Genomic DNA, 20,694 nt, shown 5'->3' with positions numbered 1-20,694 from the left:
GCATCATTAAACAATAGATACTTCATAGAATAAATGGAATGCATTCAATACTGTACAAATTATTTATAGATAACGTAACTTCCCTAAGATTAATTCTCCTGCAAATGGTTACTGTAATTAAAAAAAAAAAAAAAAACAGTATTTTTACTAGAAACTACTATTGGATTTGCAAAACTATTTAATAGACTGATGGAGCAACAGTAACATTTAGTCTGAAACAAACCACATCTTCATTTGTTGATGCTGAAATGTCTTAGCCAACAAATATTGTGAATATCCAGAAAATAATTTAAAGACTGAAAAAACACTACTGGAGTCAGGAAACCAACCAAGGTTACAAAGAACCCTTGGAGGAGAAATGGCATCACACCACGAGATTCCTGCACTCTTTCCTCATGTCCTTCTCACAATGCACAGGGCTGCCCAGGAGAAAATGTGGAACTTGATGTGGGATTATAAACATGGCCATTAACCTGTGAGATCCCATGATAATTAAAACTATTACACAGAACCCAAACTGTGTACACAGGTCAATCTCTTCATATGGTTAAACTGAAAACCCACAAGGAATTTCAAAACTGCTTCCTGTGACCATGTAATCAACAAGTACTCACGTTTATACGAATTTAAACATTTCAATTAATGCACTATTCTTTGGCCAAAGCAATGTTGTCATACAGTGGTATGAGGAATGCAAGCAGGTTGGTTTGCAGCTTTGTGTTTTGTTGTTGCCCTTATTGTTATTATTGTTGTAGCTGATGTTGTTTTGTTTCAACTTTTAACTTAACCATTTCTCTTTAGTGTATCAGTTTCGAAATGTTCTTGGTACACTATCTCATGAATTACAACACCGGCATAAACAGCAACTAGAGTGATTTGTAGTTCTTTAGAGGGAAAGGCACTTTATTAATGTAGCAGGCTATATGTTTTTCTTTGTTCAGCCAAATGGTCAATAGAGAAAAAGATTTTGCCTGATGCTCCTGAAGGATTTTAAATAAAGGCTAGCATCTTCTAGAACTAATTTTTCAATGTCAAAATGCTTTTTTTAAAAAAATATCATTTAGAATGAGTATTATTATACAAGCTATGCACACTATGATTTGTTTTCTACAACACATGTGCATAAAGAATGGTCCAGGGGCTTTCAAATGATATTAATAATAAGACAACATCTGTGTATTACTCTTTGGCATGAATTTTTTACAAGCCTTTATTTTTTTCACAGACAGGTTATCAAACTCAGAGCTATTTTTCCACCTCCGCTGACTTCTGGTTTTGTTCCAGTGGTTGCAAACCGGAGTGTGGGAGGGAAAAATGGGTTGTAGCACTCCGGTTCACTGAAGCAGTTCTGAAATATGGAAAATCTGATTATCGTTATGCCACCACCTCTGGGTGTTCTTAAAAAACACAGTGTCCAACACCAGGGCTTGAAGAACAGGAGATTAATACATAACTTTTTATATGAAAGAGTAAATATTTTTCTATTAAAATGGTCAACTGACGAAACTGCCAGCCACATCACTGAAGAAAGGCATCTCCTGTCAATTTCATATTTGTCACCTGTAACTACCTTCACACCCACTTTGACTTTTGCCACTAAAACTTTAAGCACTATGTTATAAAGTTTCTCCTCTTCTCTGTGCTTGAAACGATAAATTGTCCCTTCTCTACATGATTCCTGAAGCCCGCTCCGCACATACACTTGAAAACGTTATGTGTGCCAGAAATCACTGAATTACTCTTCCCAGAAATACCAGCTCAGAATGGTTTAGACACTGCTGGAGAAGCACCAACTCAGTGTGAGGTTCAGCTGTTTGGGGGGGAGGGGGAACTGGGGAAACAGTGATACTGGAGAAGGAAGAGGTTTACTATAAACGTCAAGCGAGGCATGCAGGCTGCCTCCACCAGGAATCATTATTCCACCCATTCTCAAAGCAAGAGGCTTGCATTACGCACTCTTAATATCTATTTCCACGGCAAATAAACTTACCTAACTATAATTTCTACCTTTCACCCGCTCCACAGGGAATACACTGCATGCCATTTGCTATATCTATTTATTTTTCTATTTATTATATTTATCACATTTGTGTGAAATTGCCTTAAAAATTCAGGCTACTCATATTTTAGCCATCAATCAAAGCATAGCTAGTTCAAAACCAATGCCTGATTTTTTTCGCACTTGCCCTTACATTTAAAACAAATCCACAAAGAAGTTTATTTTTGATACAACAGGAACATTCAAATAAACATTTTGATTCATGTACTCATAAAGTACAGCATCTCTCAGGGAAATGCTGGTTTAGTCAATGAACTCCAAATTACTATTTCTAGTATTACTGTCCTTCATTTTTAGCTTAAAAATACTAATGTCCCTAGTGACATTATTTACAGAATAAAAAAAAAAAGATTGTTCAGAGAATTTATAATATTCCCAATTAGCAGTGTGTAATACATGTTAGATAAGAGTCATACTACTAAAAAAGAATATTCAATTGCCTACCAACCCTGAGAACATTCTAAGAAGTTTCTTTTATATTCTATAGAGCAAAACATCCAGAGTTCCGTGTACAGTGGCATGTTTTAGCCTCAGTTACATTTGGAAATCTAAGGGAACACAGAAGTGAATGTTTAAAAATATATTACTACTAAAAGAAACATAAATCAAAACTTTGTCTTGTTACAGTGTACCAAGAATAGTACATTATTATGAATTATGATCATTTATCAAATGTAAGTTTTGCATAAACACAGTGGCCACTGAACATTATCAGAAAATTGAACATGGATGAAAGAAAAATCCAATTAGAAATATGCTATACCAGCATAGAAGCTAATAAACTTTATTTTAGAATTGAATTTAGGACAGTGACAATTTACTTGGACACTTAAAACACAGAATTTACAGAGTTGCCTCATTGTGATCAGTTAGCATTATGCAATCTGTCATCATCTATGGAAATCTACACACAATCAACCAAAATTTATAAAGATTCCACCATGATATGCTCCCACATAAAAAGCCAAAAAAATCTAAATTTATTTATGAAATGGTAGTTATAAGACATTTCCTGAGTTAGAAATGTTTCAAGTTTCTAAAAAAGATGTAAAAGTGAGATACAAGTTTACTCCATCATATATTACTACATCCAATTAAAACACTTACACCACTCAAATTCCTAGTCCTAGAAGTTACACACCTTCTCACTGATCTAATAACTTAAAAAGTAAAATTTCATGGATTACGTTGCTAGATCAAGAATAATCTCAGGGGGGCTTCCCTGGCGGCGCAGTGGCTGAGAATCTGCCTGCTAATGCAGGGGACACGGGTTCGAGCCCTGGTCTGGGAAGATCCCACGTGCCGCGGAGCAACTGGGCCCGTGAGCCACAACTACTGAGCCTTCGCGTCTGGAGCCTGTGCCCCGCAACGGGAGGGGCCGCGATAGTGAAAGGCCCGCGCACTGCGATGAAGAGCGGCCCCCGCACCGCTATGAAGAGTGGCCCCCGCTTGCCGCAACTAGAGAAAGCCCTCGCACGAAACGAAGACCCAACACAGCCAAAAATAAATAAATAAATAAAGTAGCTATAAAAAAAAAAAAAAAAAAAAAAAAAAAAGAATAATCTCAGGGCTACCAAATGTGAATAAGAAGCGTAAAGATGTTTCTAAAACAAGTTAGTTTTATTAGATCAACGGTAAAACTACAAGGCAAAAATACAGTTTTAAACATAAACATCTGGCTTCCCATAACCTTGGCCATTCTTGGGAAGTCTATAAGGAGAAGCAATCACTATGATATTTCTATTCCTTACTTCTGGAACCTTGTGGCAATTCAAAATTCCCATTAACAGTCCTGGAGAGAGTCTTAGAGCTTGAAGCTAAAAGGCAGCTAACTGGAAGGGTCACCACCCTCAAGATGTATAAACTGTGGTCCAAGAATATTAAGTGATGAGCCCACAGTTACATAATTGGTTAGACTCCTATGATTATGTTAGGCTTCATCACTAATTTAGAGAGCAAATTATAAATAAGTAAACATTTATGCCATTTTACCTTTGGCAGAGGGTTTTACTATGCTTGAACTTGACGGTTTTACTCACTCTGGGTATTTGTTTGGCTGCTATTTACAGACAACTTCAGAGTCTACATACCTAGATAACTGAATTTTCTGTTATACAATCCTATGTTTCATTAGACTATATGAGACTACTGTTTCTGACCTGAAACATTAGAGATTTCTTAGAGGTTTTTCCTACATCTAAGAAAACTAAAATCCAGAGACGTTAAGAGTCTTAAACTAAAATTCACCTCAACTACATTAAGACATTATATATTTTAATTAATATTTATTTTCCAGTCTGGAAATCTAAATAGACTATCACTATCAGTGAATATTCTAGATAGAACTTAAATGTCCCAGAAGTGGAAAACTCTATTTAGTTTAAGATAGATCATGAAATTTAACGTTGAAATAGCCAAACAACAAACTTCAATGAAGAGTCTCTAAGTCAAAAATCCTGGCTATAAAATGAGGATTCAGTTGATGTCACTTCAGTCATCACTGCCCCTGCTTCTCACTTAATAGTCAAAGTATACGAACTGAAGTTACACCTTCCACCCACATCTTGCACACCTACACCTCCAATCAAGACTACGTCCTGAAGACACTGTCCAACACCAAATGCTGGTGGAATGGAGCAACAGGAACTCTCACTGCTGGTGGGAATGCAAACAGTACAGCCACTTTGGAAAACAGTTTGGGAGTTTCTTACAAAACCAAACATAGGCTTATCATAATATCAAGAAATCATGCTCCTAAATATTTGCTCAAATGAGCTGAAATCTTATGTCCACACAAAATCCTACACACCAATATTTATAGCAGCTTTATACATAACTGCCAAAAATTGGAAGCAACCAAGATGTCCTTCAATAGGTGAGTGGACAAACAAACTGTGCTACATCCATGTAATGGTGTATCATTCGATAATAAAAAAAAAAAATCAACTATCAAGCTATGAAAAGACATGGGATAACCTTAAAGGCATATTGATTGTTAAGTAAAAGAAGCCAGTCTGAAAATGTTACATATTATATGATTTCAACTATATGACATTCTGAAGAAAGCAAAAACTATAGAGACAGTAAAAAGATGAGTGGTTGCCAGGGCGTCAAGAGGTGTATGGTGGAGGCAGTGGGGGAGGGAAGCAATGAATAGGTGGGACACAGGGCATTTTTAGTGCAGTGAAAGTATTCAACATAATACCATAATGGTAGATATATGACATTATTATACATTTGTGGAAACTCTGAGAACCGTGCAATACAAAGAGTGAACCCTAATACAAACTATGAACTTTAGTTAATAAAACTGTATCAATACTGGTTCATCACTGTAACAAAAGTACCACCTTTTGCAAGCTTTTAATAATCGACGAAACGGCAAATGGGGGGACGGAGTATACGGGAGCTCTACTTTCTGAGTCATTTTTCTGCAAACCTTGAACTGCTCTAAAAAATAAAGCTACAAAAAAAAATAATAAAAAATAAAGCTATTAAAACAAAATAAGAACACTGTCTCAGGAACTAGCTATTGACACAGATAAATTTGTGTAAACCTTGTGTAAAACTACAAGGTTTAAATAATATGAAAAGCGAACACACAAATGCAATGATATTTCCCCCAAAACAAACACATGGTAACATTTATCCTAACTGTGAAACAAAAAGCAACATAAATGACCTTAACCCTTAGAAAAATAAAATGTGAAATATCCTTACCTGTCCTGCGACTGCTCTTCGTACATCCTCTCCTTGCCTTCTTTAAAGAGTCTTATTGCTCTTTTTGACTTTTTCATTAGACTATCAATGTAGATTTTAAAATATTCATTCTCACTGAGTTGGGCAAGTTTCTGGTTGTCGTCATATTTACTCAATATTAGTCTCAAATGCTGATATGTATCAGGTAAAATATCAAGTATATATGGTGGGCTATTCTTCAACTGAAGTTTGGGATTTTGGCACAGTCTGACCTAAAAGAAACAAAGACAGAAATAAAACATTCTCATATGAACTGCAACACTTTCTTTCACAGAAGAGCTGAGAAAATTATCAAACTATGTACTATTTCTTTGCCTTCCATAATATACATTTTGATTTTTAAATTATGATCAGCAATCTACAAAGAATCTACATTCCCATCTGTTTTCATACAATTAAATACTATTTTCTTCTCTTATTCAGTTTTTCTATGTCAGACCTTAACTTTCAACCCCTAAAGTTTTCATTCTCTCTTCAACATCCCATTGTTCATGGCTTAACAGAACACCAATGTGTTAATTATTATATATCACTAACAGTCTCTTTTTTAAACAAAAATGAGGGAATGGGCCTCATCTGCTAGCCCATTTTAACATTTCACATTCAGAGATTACTTCCCCAGCTAAAGCTCTTTGATAGATTTTAATTTATGTTTTGGTGTATTGTTTCCAAACCCTGAGAAGACTAAAAACAGGTGCTCTTTTAATAACTGAATTATTAAGTAGTAAATGGGTGTCAGGTCAGAACAAGTCTTTTCCACCTCTTCACATTACATCCCAGGCCTAGAAACACACGTTACATAACGGTTCAGTCATTCCATCAGGTGCCACCCAACGACTGGGGCGTTCAGGGCTGCCTGCAGAACCATACCTTCTGCTAGCACGAAAAGGTAGTAATTCTACTACTACATTCACTTCTTTCTACATGTTCATGTGATTTAGTCATAAGTAAGTTTACCCATCTCTCATTCTTACCCCTCCAATCACAGCATAAAGAACCATCCAATTAAACGACTGTTTAAATAAACTCATTGGGAATTGCACAAGTGTGTACATAGTGTAAAGGCGCACACTCTTACAAAAGGCAAAATGTACACATCAAAGCAGAGTTACTGAGAAGCTCATGAAGCGTAAGCTTGAGGGTCCCTCAGACACTTGGCCCTCTTCTAAAGGTCTCGTCATAAATTTTTTTGTAAAGTTTTCAAGAGCAAGATATTTTACATACAATTAGTTACGATTTCTGTCTTTTTCCCAGTACAACATCCTTTCTGTCAAACTTAACCTGCTGTTGGGTGGCACTGAAGGAGCTGGGGGCATTTTTGGAGTCTGGCTAATGGGAATTTGAGCTGAAATACACTAGTTTGGCTTTAAGTGGAAGGTACATGTAAGGAAGGCAGTCACTTCTGGAACTAGTTAAATCATTGCCAGCAGTTGTGATACAAGAATGGCTTCGGGAATATTTCAAGTGTTCATGGTGCTGACCAGCCGAGCACAGGAGCAGGAAGGTCACGTTTAAATTTCGTAATTTGAATGTGTCCAATGGTACCCAGAATTGGAGGCATACGTGGGCAATGGAACAGAATCAAACCATAAAGTGTACAGAGGGCTTCCCTGGTGGCGCAGTGGTTAAGAATCCGCCAGCCAATGCAGGGGACACAGTTTCGAGCCCTGGTCCAGGAAGATCCCACGTGCCGCGGAGCAACTAAGCCCATGCGTCACAACTACTGAGCCTGCGTTCTAGAGCCCGAGAACCACAACTACTGAAGCCCGCGCGCCTAGAGCCCGTGCTCCGCAACAAAGAGGAGCCACCACAATTAGAAGCCCGCGCACCGCAACGAAGAGTAGCCCCCGCTCACGGCAACTAGAGAAAGCCCGCGTGCAGCAATGAAGACCCAATGAAGCCAAAGGTAAATAAATAAAATAAATAAAATTTTAAAATTAAATAAGTAAAGTGTACAGAGTCTAGATTATTTCTCTGATGTTCGTGGACTTAACCATTTCTTTTAATGGTCTTTCTTTTCATACCCAAATTTGTATTTGTACTTTTTTCTTTAAAAGGATCACTCTAAATTTCAGGTTCCACAAAACACGGATCCACTTTTGGGTACTGATAAAAGTGCCCGGGCCAAATGAAAAAGAGTTGAACATTAATAATTTCAAGAACCACAAACACAAATAAATCAAGGAAATGACAAATGAAAAAGTACTCTTAAACTTACTTTCTCACTTGCTTCCTCTGAGAAACGACCGTATCTTCTGTGGGGGAAAAAATCTGGTTCAAACTATCAAGCATCAGCCCCTAATTTAAGACAACCATTTCTCACATTAACTAAGGGCGTTCTATCTCCCTCCTCTCTGTACACAGTGCCTAAAGCAGAACAGTCTAGCATACAGTACAGAACTAATAAATGGATGTAGAGATGGTTGGTTGATTGATTCTGAAATTCTTTATATGTATTTTTACACACAGATGTTATTATATTACTTCCTTATTTTCATGATTGAACTATATAATAGTATTTTCTCCCCTAAAGACAGATGAAGTCCCAAATATATCAATGATTTAACAAATCCTGCTTGAAACAAGATGGTTTTTCAATTCTTAAAACTAAAAGATAATATCACGAGTATACACAAATTTCAAAAATATCACCACCAACATCCTACAGCAGGCAGTTGAATTTCAGCAACACAAAACTTGGTACAACATGTCGCAGACTGATAAATTATTAACTTGTAGTTAGGGGGCTAGGCAGTTTTAAATTCACTTCCTCCAACTGGTGAATTTTTTAACTGATAAATAAAAAATTTTTCAGACATTGCAAATTACTGTTCTTTAATAGATTCTTTTAAATGTTACAGATTTTTAATTTACTATTTGTTACCTGGCCTTTTTCTCATTTGTTTTATTTAAATTATAATTCTATCTGAGTATTGATTTATTCAGTAAAATTGTTTCAATAACTACTATATACCAGGTACTGAGCTTAGTGTCAGGAAACTATAGATGACTAGAGCATACTTCATGCCTCAAGGAGTCTGGCAGAAGAGACCTAGTTCTCTATAATTAACTTAGGAGCAATGTAATTCTTGCTCTAAGGGATCTTAGTAAAGATCCTGTCCAATCCATTCATTTTTCAGATAAAGAAGCTAAGAACTACAAAGATTAAGGGACTATTGAAAAATCATTAATCCAACACAAGAGCCTGCATCTTATGAATCTCAGGCTGATCTTCTTTCTAACTATATCACAATTTAATCAGAATTAGGCATATAATTAATGATCCCTGGCTAAACTCATTTACATTTTTATTTTACTCCATTTGCGAATTTACATGCACCTGAGGGCCCATTTGTTAATTCTACAAACGTTTATGTGTCAGGCATTGTTTCGGGCCCTATGGAGTACAGCAATGAATAAATCACACACCTGTCCTCAAGGAGTGTTCTAGTGAAAAAGATTGGTGGCTTAGAAGAGAATGACAGGAGAATCAGAGTGCTATAATGGAGGAGACTACGAAGTGCTAGAGGAGGAATAAAGCAGACACATCTACGTGGCAGGGCCATGAAAAGCATACCTAAATGTGCAAAAGGAGTATTCCAGGCAAAGGGATGTGCAGAGGCTTGAGAGGCCCCAGGGAGTAGGGTGTGTGAAGAGCAGTCAGTGCAGTCATTCTAAAAGGTGGGGGCACTGGAGCCCCTGGGTGAGTGGAATGAAGAGATCTTCAATAGGCTAGAGCCAGTTCATCAAGGCCTTTGTAGGCCGCACAGTTTTCTAAACCTGCACTTGGGCAAGTGCAACATAAAATGCTGAACTACTAATGTATGCCGCTGACTGTGCAGTTCATCAGTTGGATTAGTATTAAACTCTGTGATTTATGACAACTCTTGCCGAAAATTGCCGAAAATGAATAACCCTATGCCAGGACTATGACTTCCTAGCAGGTCAAATTCAATTCCATTCAATAAATATTTATTGAGTGCCTGCTGTGTGCAAGGAACTGCAAAAGTCAGGGCGAGAAAAATTGCTTTTCTAAAACCAGTATTTTAAGGAGAAAAATCAAGCTCACCATTTAAGGTTCAAGTTCAGATTCGAATGACTCAGACTTCTTCTAGAAATATCTAAGTCACCGCCTAGAATGAAAGCGGGTCCCAACACAGGAGAGCTTTCACAAAGAACACATCTACAGTCACATTATACACTGATGGACTTTTTAGGGCACCAACTGGTACATTAAAGGATTGGCTCATTACTCTTTGCTTTTGAACTAAAAGGTAAAACATTTAGTATTGGAATTGGGCTAAAAATTCCATTATAGTCATTGGCTCAAAGGATTTTAGAGTTAAAGAGGACCTTGGAGGTCACCAAGACCAACTCCTTCCTTGTGACATAACAATACTTAAACACAGAAATGGAACCTAGTTAAGTTTACTGCTCAGAACCCTGCTGTCTGGATTTACAAGTCAGGCACTCTCTCCATAACAGCAGACAACTGCCTGATGTATTTCTTGAAAATGTATTTAAAGATTTTTAAATAGACCTCTCTGTATATGTCTATATATGCATCATCTCACATACATAAAAATATATATTTCATATTTAATATGGCACTACATGTGTATTTCAGTAAATACATGAATATGTATTCATATACATAAAATATATATTCAACCATATCAAAGCAAAGGCGCAAATATAAACACAGGATTTACTAGGGCTACTAGAATCTTTAAAGCCATTAATTATTCTGGAACACTCTTGCATTTAAACAGTTTCCTGACTGTGCTTTAATTAAAATTTCCAGCCAAAAGGTAACAAAGAAATATTAGGTCAGCTAACATATTTTCTGCAAACAAGGTTCAAACCAGCCCTTGAAACCTATGAAAGAAATTCTACTGAAGCAAATGGAAACTTCAACAGTAAGGAATTGTGCGCATACCATAAAAGACTTTCATTATAAAACACACCTCACCTCGTGGAGCATTCAGTTATATTAAATCATGTATTGTATCTGCGAAACGAAATATCCCATTTTTTAAAGACAGTATGGGAAGCCTGAAAGAATCCCTTGTCTGTGCTCCTCAGGTAACTGCTGTAAGAGATTCCTTATTGCAGTTACTTAAAAGTATGTCATTATGACAAAAAAGTGTCTGTGAGTTCTTTGGGTTCTTTACAGTTTAGTTCAGCAAATCACACCACTAAGTATATAAAAGCATAAAAACTTATACAGCATAAAATTTTAAAAATATAAAAATAAAACAGAACTCTTTCTACATAGAATATTAATTGGGCAAAACAAGAAGGTTAGCATATAACTAACTGGTTATGAGTCTAGAAATTAATCATAGCAGGATTTGGGGGAAACTACCAATTCTTTTATGGTTTTCAGAGAAGGTTTCTTTAGAAAGACACCTTTAACCTTTATAACCTTTTATAACCTTTATAACCTCTTTATAACCTTTTTATTGTTATAAAAAGCACCATTAAATAACTAACTAGTTGTAATTAAGATGTCAATTGTGTATTCATTTGTTCACTATTCATCTGTTCACATATCTATCTTACTGGTCTATCTCCATCACCTAATGTAGGATCTTGCATATAGTAGATGCGCAATAAATATTTGATGGAGGAAAGGAGGAAAGGAACAACTTAAGGAGGAACCTCTCAGAAGTAAAGTAATATTACAAACAGGATATCCATACCTATATTGAATAAACCTGTCTACAAATGAATACAAAGCTTGGAAAAGAACTTGATCATTTCAAATATAGGGGGTAAAGATCCTTTTGATTTACTTCTCTTGGAAAGAGGAAGATTCAAGCAGTGTGCTTGAATCTTCATACTATAAACATAGGCATCAGAATCAATCAAACCTGGGATCTAGCCCTGCCAGTTACTAGCTTTACAACCTTGGGCCAGTTTCTTCTTCTGGAAACCATGAAAACTTCTAAAGATGTTACAAATTCTCAGAAGAGGAAATGTAAGGTGCTCTGCACAATACCTGACACATACTGGGCACTGGCAACTTTTTTAGGATTTCTTCTCCTTCCATATTATACCACAACATGGCAAAATCCCTGCAGATTTTGCAAAGATATTAGAATTAGACCAAGGGCACTGGCCACCTTGTTGGGGATCATTAAGAGTTCTTTTATTTAGTTCCTAAAGTTTGTTATACTACCTGAAATCCTTAAAAAGTCTCCTGTTTTGTACAGAATAGGAGCAAATAAGGTTAATAAGCCCAGGTCACTACTCCTGATTTGGAATCAGTACATAGGTACTCAGCTGATCTGGAATCATTTAAAAGGTAGAATACTTAAGAACTATTTTTTGTAATTCCTCTTAGAAAACAGTGTGAGCTTAACAATTATTTAAATGTTAATATGTTAAACAGCTAAAAATTTAGTCAGATATTTTCAAAATGCTTCTTTAATTACTAGGAGAAAATCAGCACTTACAAATACTTTTTTTTTTTCTAGTTTTTTTTTTTTTCCTCAAACATCTTTATTGAAGTATAATTGCCTTACAATAGTGTGTTAGCATCTGCTTTATAACAAAGTGAATCAGTTATACATATACAATATGTTCCCATTTCTCTTCCCTCTTGCATCTCCCTCCCTCCCACCCTCCCCATCCCACCCCTCTAGGTGGTCACAAAGCACCGAGCTGATCTCCCTGTGCTATGCGGCTGCTTCCCACTAGCTATCTATTTTACATTTGGTAGTGTATATATGTCCATGACACTCTACAAATACATTTTTAAAAATCTTAAATATATGCCCAAGCAGAGTAGATAAAAACAGCATTGTGGCATCATTTAAGTCACAGCATGTTTTTAAGGTGATCTTAATATAAAGGCTCAGGACTGATTTTCATTTCAATTTTTTACTTATTTATGCACTTAATTGCTTTAAAACTAGTTTAAATATATATTGTTTATTCTACAATATACAATTTTAGAACATGATTTAGACATTACAAATGTTACAAGTTAAATCACTTCTTGACAGCCCAACATAAAATTTAAAAATTCCCCAAAACTTCTCTGTATATTTCCTTACTTCCCTCTTATCTAAGCGGAAGTTACAGTTATCTACCAAGGATTACCCTTCTACTTGTTATTAGCCTCTCCTTCTCACATTGTAATCCAGGATGCCACTTCATCAATTATTTTTTCTTCCCTTACATCTTAAATCACTCCCTACCTACATTCCTTCCCCTAAATCCGTGAACTTCTCCAATAGCACCTACACACAAAGTTATGCTCTGCTCAAACCCTCAAGCTATCTATCAGAACTTTCTTTCTTTGCACTAGTTGTCCCAGTTCTAGAACAATTTTTAAATAATCCACATACTCGTTTTCATCTAGCTCTCACAGAAGCAAAACTACACTGAAAGATCAACAATGGACTCGACTCAAGAAATTCAATGACTTCTTAAACTTTCATTAGGCTTGGTTTTCTCCATTTGAACTTGGTTTTCTCAGATTTTGAAACTATCTCCTCATTAAAGCTATCTCTACTCAGGAAATCAGTATGCTCTCATTCTTCTCCTATCTGTCTCATCACTGTTCTTTGCAGGATTCTCTTTCCTTCACTGCCATCTAATTATAGATACACACCTGATACAGCTGAGAATTCCAATCTCTAACTTTTTCTCCACCTCTCACCTTCTATTCTGTCCTCCAACTCTCTTGTTGTTCTATAGCTTGAAATGCTGCCTCTATGGGCATATCTACCAAACATATGTCTCTAGTTTCAACTTCTCTCTTTAACTGCACATTCAATTTTCTGACTTCAAAATGGATTTCACTCTGGCAAGTCAAACTCGACATGGCCAAAAACAAACTTATCATGCACCAGCCCCCAAGCTTCCTCTTTTCTTCCTATGTTCCTTATCTCATTAAGTGCATCACTGCCTTTAGAGTCAACTAAGCTGAAAACCTCAAGAGTCACTTTCACTTCAACTTCTCGTTCATCCTCTATCTCTGAAGGGTCACCAGGACCTTAGATTTTACTCCAAAATGCCTCCCACGTTTGAACCAACACTTGCTATAGCTACTGTCAATTCTCTAGCTCAGCCCTTCATTATTTCCTGCCCAGTCTGTTTTAATTCCTCTTGATCATTATTTCTACTTTTAAGGGTTTCTTTTTTTCTCTTAATTCATCCTTTCCAGAGTCAAGACAGTAATTTATCACAGCATAGCCTTGACTTTCTCTCACTCTGCTCAAACATCTCAGTGTTTCTTTGCTTACCAAATAAAGTCCAAATTCCTTGACAAAACAGTCAAAGCCTCTTCATCTTTCTCTAACTAACCTTCTTTCACTCAGCAATCTCCCTTTACTCATCATTCCTTCTGCCTGATGTGTCCTCACTTCACTGGAATCCAAAGCATCCTCTAAAAAATAGCTGGATAATACCTCCACTATGCTGCATTCTACACCAACTTTTCACCCCAGCAAGCAACACTCACATCTACCAGATGCTGTGTTACAGCACTTTATTTACACCGTATTACAGCACTTAACTACACCCTACAGGATAACATGGTTATCTATGATTCTCTATCTTTCCATACTTAGGATATGATAAATGAATGATGAAATAAATAGATAGCACAGAAAGCAACTCTGAAAGAAAGAAAGAATTTGATTCAAAATCTGAATGGTTAAAATTCTACAGGAGTTAAAAGATAATAACTGATTAAGGCTTCTGCTAAAGGTATGCTCCATAACACACGGATAAAAACCCAGGGAACTCTTGGGAGGATTCCTTTAAATCTTTTACTTTATCCAAAAGCTTTACCTAGAAGTGACAAGAGGCAAACTTTGGGATCACTTCATATACCTAAGCACAAATCAGAATCTAACTCAGTAGTAAACAAAATAACCCAGACACATAATGTGTTACCATCTATCAAAGTCTACTAGGGCCCATGATTCTGCTAATATAGAACAACCTCACTAAGGAAAAAGAAATATGTGAAGAATAATTCAAATAAATGATATTCCCTGTTCCAAGGGCCCAAGGACTGATATTCTCAAACCGAACAAACACAAACAATAGGCATCCAAAATCCGAATTATATTCCACATGCAATATTTTTCAGAGGTATGAGTAATTCAACTTAGAAAAGAACACTTACTCTTATTTTTTAATAGCTGCATATAATTTAAGCATTTTTGATTGACAAACTTTAAAATATATTATGGTTGAAGTGAAATTATAAAGATAGAGAATAAATTATATTCCAAGCTTGACAAATGTACTAAATGTACTGAGGGTAAAAAGCAGGAAAAGGCCGTTCGGTATCATCACTTTTTAAATGTTTTTAAAACTCTTTCAGTAATGTAATTTCAAATGAATGACAAGGACAGCAAGACAAAAACGTAGGCAGGTACTCAACTTGCTTTGCTCTTTGGCATCAATTAATTACTTTTTAATTTCCTGAACAGCCATGTACGCTCAGTACATTTAGTATCTATTAGATGGAAAATTGTTTCTTCCACTTTCCATCACCTGGCTAAGATGCTTGTGAAAACCATGCTCAGGAACCTCACATTAATAAATCATCATTCCTACCATACTGATTAGCAATCATTTCCTTACCCTCACCACAGCATTTCCAACAAGAGTACAATAATGCTATTCCTAAAGGCAGTGGCCAGCAGAATCCAGACAGACAACAGTCTGAGCAGTGGCCAGAAAAACCAGACAGATGTTCTCGACTGCTCCCACTGTACTTTGTATAGGTCTGTATTACAGCCCCTTCCATACTACATGGCAATTATCCACTTACATGCCTGGCTCTGATGCTGGTCTCTGAGTTCCTTGACAGATCAAGGGCAGAGTTATATCTTGCATAGCTTTGCATCCGCAGGTAATAAGCACTTCATAGAAACACAGTAGGTCCTCAAGAAATGTTTAAGTGTTAAGAACCTCCATCTCTGTAAGAGCTTTGGGACAGACTCCACATTTCAGGTGTATTTGAACCTTCCGGTGTATTCATGAGTAATAGTTCTGTCACTATATCAAACAGGCATCTACTGACCTGAAGAGTTTGGGGTCAGCTATTGACTTACACTGACACGTAGAACTAAAACCAGGAAATATGTCTAAATGAGATGCTTTGGGATATGCTACTATTCTTTTTCTCAATAAATGTACTCTGCTAAGTCTGTGCTACCGATGTTTTCTTACAAAACACTTTACATCTTACAAGGAACACAGCTGAGCAATTACTCCCTCCCACTCTCAGTGACCTTGTATAGAAAGCCTGCCCTCTGAAAACATAACAATTAGTTGGAACTGGAATTTCAGTTGACTTTTAAATTCTAGAGGCCACGGAATGGTGTAACTACACATTTACTAGATATTTCCCCTACAGTCTAAGACTGCTTCTTTGCCCTGTGAGATGTTATTTTACTTTATAAGTGGCTGAGACGACATACTGTACTTGGAGCCTGTTTACAAATTTATACTTCTAAGATTTGACCTTGTTGCAGAGGCTTCATAAAGAAAAAATGCCAAATGCTTAACCTTGCCTTTTACATAACTACCAGTTAGAGTTGAACGCTACTATTTTCCGTTATTCGGAAGCTAAACTCCTACTATTGCAGTTATTTTACAAAACAGGTAATGTGTCAAGGGATTAACTTTTGGACTAATAATAAAGTTCCTGATGTAATCACCAGGACAGTGTTGATATTATGAACCACTTTCTTCACCACTGACAAGGAAGGAAAGACAAACACATGTGGGTGATTCTTCTGCATTACACAATTAAATAAAATAGACTTTCCAAATAGCAATTATCAATGCTTTTCTATGACTGTGAGATAGAGTAGCAATAAACATACTGGACTCTTTTAAAATGATTTATATGGTTTCCCTCCACAAAGCCCACGAATGCATTCATAAATGAACACAACAATTTTCAGCCTTGACAAATAATGAAGACAAATAGGGAAAGCCACACAATGCACCTCTGGCCAACCCCCATACCCGCATTCCACTAAGTAGAGACTTTAGGTAGTAGAGTTCCTTGTGAGTCAAGTTTCTCAATTAGACAGGCTAAACACAAACCCACAAAAGGGTTAACAAAACAAACAATGGCAGAAGCTTAACTATCAAATAACCGTCTATTTTACCATAACCCATGGTGAAATAATTAAAAGAGGATAAAACTTAGGTTAACAATCGGTTAGAGACCAAAATTACACACACATTTTTTAATGTTTCAAAAATAATGACTCTACATTACCTACAGTTTACCACTTCCTTATATAAATCTTTTTCATTTGATGTTCTAACATTTACTCACAATTGTACAAATTCTGACCACTCAAAGAAGGGGTGGGGAGAGAGGAGCAGCTCCCTGGTAGAATCTGACCCATTTTTGCACACTCATATAACAGATAAGTTAAAGAAAAACCCTGAATCTCCTTCTCTTATGCCCAACTAACGGTTCAGGCATGAGAGTGACCTTAAATTGCTTACTCCTTAGAAAAGCAAAGACAGCTAGTATTGTGCCTGTCAAATATATACAGTTTTTCCAACTGCATGCTTCTCATTCTTAAGTATCCAATGTTAAAATCAAAACCTGACCTCAAGCAGCAAGTTGCAATGTTCTGACACTATGACATCATTCTGTCTGGAGCACTTTAATATCACAATTTGAATAAATTGGCAGAAGCTTAAATAGGTCACACTGAAGCCTAAAACTAAGGATATTTATCTAACAAAAATATTCTGGCTCTGCCTTTAGCATCACCAGCCATATAATGCCAGGTCCATTGTTCATCTACCCATCTGTGCTTTTCATAAGGGTAAATGAAAATAAAGTAAATCTTATCCCCTTCCTGTATTGCTAATACCACTGACAGTGGCTTTTTGCGGCAAATATTTGAACACTGTTACAAACCAAAGTGAAGTTGACTGCTACCATATGACTTTGTGAAGGCTTTAGCACACACCTACAAAGAAGTATTTTTTTAAACCTCCATTTCTGCAGTTATAAAGACATCAAGAGCCCTGCATCAACTAACTTTATAATTAGCCCCAAATATGTATGAAATAAAACCATAAGGCGCTACAAACATTTACCAATATATAGGGTACAGTACTATTGCTTCAAGAGAAAAACTATTAATTTTGCACAGCAGCAAGCTACATCTTAATTATATTTATTTCATAATCCTACTTAGTAAAATAGGACACAGCTACAGTTTTCTCCATAGACCCCTGTGAAGTATTCAGGTTGCCTAGACTTCTCTGGGCACTGACAGCCAGCATGATTTCTTCTTATAACATTGTAGTTCATCTGAAAGCAACATGCAGAAACCACAGAAGTTTCTGATACTCTCAGTCCCACCACCTCCATCATAAATTTTCCTTTCGCAATAAACAATGTGCAATCAAAAAGGTTTCCTGTTTCAAAATGGAATAGATGAAAGAAACTGTAACTCTATCATTAACAACAGCAAAAAAGTTCCTTAATGAAGATGAATTCTCAAAGATGAAAATGGAAACTCTCAAACACTGCTTCCTCACTTAAGGACTAATCTGGTTCTTTCCCCAGTTATCATTCTCAGCATCATACACTGTGGTTGTCATGAGTGGTCCGTCAGAGACTTTTCTTAAATTACTTGTATACACTCTTTTGTTATCTAACAGCAAGACAACCTTACATAAGATGTAACGAACACATCCAAACTATTCTATGCCATGCACCAACAAAGAGCAGCCAACAGTAAAAACTTTGCATATCTGAGTCACGTAGAGGAACTTTGAACCTTGAAGAGTAGGACAAAAGGTAAAAAAACAAGTCTTAGCTCTGAACCCAACTTTTCTAAACACCCAGAGCAGATATAAGAAAGATGGTCAATCCAAAGCAAAAGATTATTGCTACAACAATAACTATTATTAAGTAACAGTACAAATAAAACTGGAGAAACCAGCCACATCCAGGGTCAACCCTGCTGTGTACAGACATGGTCAGACAGAACTTACCACTTTGTCCATGAGTTTCCAAGTTTTCTCCACAGTCCTGCGATCTGCTGCTGCTTGCTTAGGGGGTCCAACTGCATCTTGAATAGCGTCAATAATACCCAAAATTCGTCCTTTTCGGGGGTTTCCTCCTCGACCACCAGGGTTTCTGCCATTCATAGAATTTGCCATCTGGAATCTTAGTTCTCTGAAAGGGAAATTAAAAAAAAAAAAAAAAAAAAGTTAGTTGGTGATGAAAATATTTACCCAACAGAAAACAGGTTAACTTGTACCCACTACATCTTCCTCCATCAGTGAGAACAAAATCCAGGGCCCCAGATTCAACTTTTCAATAGCGTGTGAATTTACACTCTCAATCTTTACACACAACAAACAGGTTTAGTAGCAATGACCTTAGATTTGTTTTTGGAACACCAAGAGTTAAATACGCAAGTAGTGAAGGCTTGATTAATACCAAACTCATAACAATAAAAACTTACATAGATTTCCTCCAACTAGATAAGAACACACTGTTCTGTTTTTCCCCTCCCTGCCTTAATCCCAATTCAAAAGACTAGAACTGAAGCCCCCAGAAAACCTTTTGGGAGCCTCCCTCAAAAACCGCACTTTCACTCTGTTAGATTTCGTCAAGTTATATAAACGTAAAGATAATTCTACAGGAGCTTTAAGGGGCAAGTCTGCTGTCAACAAAGGCTTAGGACTTGGATTTTACCCGCTAAAACCACCAACTACGGACTCATGAACATGGACACACGAACACACAGTTCTTTAACCAACGCGGTTGAGGAGTTGCGCCCAAGTTAAGAGCCAAATAAACCAACACACAAATAACCCATTCTAAAAGAGAGACTGAGAAACTGACAAGATCGGGCACAGAAAGGAGGAGAGAGTTCACTTCTTTCGCTCCTCGCCTCTTGTCTCATCCAAGTGGGGTGGGGGTAAGGGGTCCAAAGCTTTGTTTCGGGACATCTGTGCCTCCTCCCGGCTCAGGCCCCTCCCCTGCCACTCTCGGATAACAGCTGGGGGAGGAAGGTAGACAGAGAAAGGACAAAGTATCGCCTCGCGCCTCCAGCGCCCGCAGCCCGGTCCGTCTCGGGCGCTCTGCGCTCGGCTCCCCGGGTTGTCTGCAATCCCAGCCGCCCGTCTCCCTTTACTCCCTCTTCCTCCCTCCCTGGCCCTGCCCAGGTCCGGGCTTTAAATACCCCTCTTCAAACTGTGACGGCGGCGGCGACAGCAGCTGGAAGCCGGGGCTGTCCCCTCTTCCTCTGTGGCCCGCGCCTGGCTGCCCCAGGGCCCCCAGGGCGGAAAGCAGCGTCAAGCCTCCCCGGCGCCCCCTTCCCTCCTGGCCTCTCGGCGCAGTAGCTGCCCAGAGACACGCGTGTGCGCGGGTCCGACTCTACGCGCACGAGCCCAGGGTGCGTGGGCAGCCCGGGCAGGGAGTGTGTAATCGCCGTGAAAGCCCCGCTCCCGAGGAAGGAGTGACCCAGAGCACCGGCCTTCGAGACAGGGAAACGCAACAATTACCGTCAAGACCAGTCCACGCCCGCTTTCCCCTCCCGCCCGACTCTCGGGGAGGCCGCGGGACGCTGCAGCAGCACTAGCCGGAGGAAGAGACCACTCGCTGGCCACCCCACCCCTGTAGGATACACACAGAGAAAGCCAGGCGCGGGGCGGGGCCGGGGGCGGGGCCGCGCGCGACTGGGCCAATCCCGAGCGCCCGTGCCCTGCCCGACAGCGGGCGGTGCCAATGGGCGGGAGGCGCCCGTCCTCCTCGCACTACCACCCGGTCCACGTCTCCCACAGTACACAATGGCCCCAGAGGAAGGCCCGCTCGCCGCACGTCCCAAATGGAAAGGGATTCGGAG

The 20,694-nt window shown here is 38.1% G+C and overlaps 1 protein-coding gene across 6 annotated transcripts in view; it reads right to left on the bottom strand.

Moving 5' to 3' along the window:
- CBLB (Cbl proto-oncogene B) overlaps nt 1-20,472 on the bottom strand; it is a 208,975-nt gene extending 188,503 nt beyond the window's left edge. For 3 of the 6 annotated variants that reach the window (XM_057545480.1, XM_007187152.2, XM_057545484.1), the window contains exons 1-3: nt 20,032-20,184; nt 18,833-19,016; nt 5,780-6,030 (exon numbers count right to left, since the gene is read on the bottom strand). In XM_057545480.1, the coding sequence (XP_057401463.1) occupies nt 5,780-6,030; nt 18,833-19,000 (419 nt within the window). In that variant the 5' untranslated portion in view covers nt 19,001-19,016; nt 20,032-20,184. Of the gene's footprint in view, nt 1-5,779; nt 6,031-18,832; nt 19,017-19,691; nt 19,856-20,031; nt 20,186-20,353 lie in introns of those variants that run through there. The other 3 variants (XM_057545481.1, XM_057545483.1, XM_057545482.1) reach the window with 3 other exon arrangements.
- Between the last annotated feature and the right edge of the window lie 222 nt (nt 20,473-20,694).

The sequence above is a fragment of the Balaenoptera acutorostrata genome, chromosome 4, assembly GCF_949987535.1.
Source record: "Balaenoptera acutorostrata chromosome 4, mBalAcu1.1, whole genome shotgun sequence".
Taxonomy (NCBI): Eukaryota; Metazoa; Chordata; class Mammalia; order Artiodactyla; family Balaenopteridae; genus Balaenoptera; species Balaenoptera acutorostrata.
Note: the sequence above shows the minus strand (reverse complement) of the source record. Positions and strands in the feature narration are given on the sequence as shown.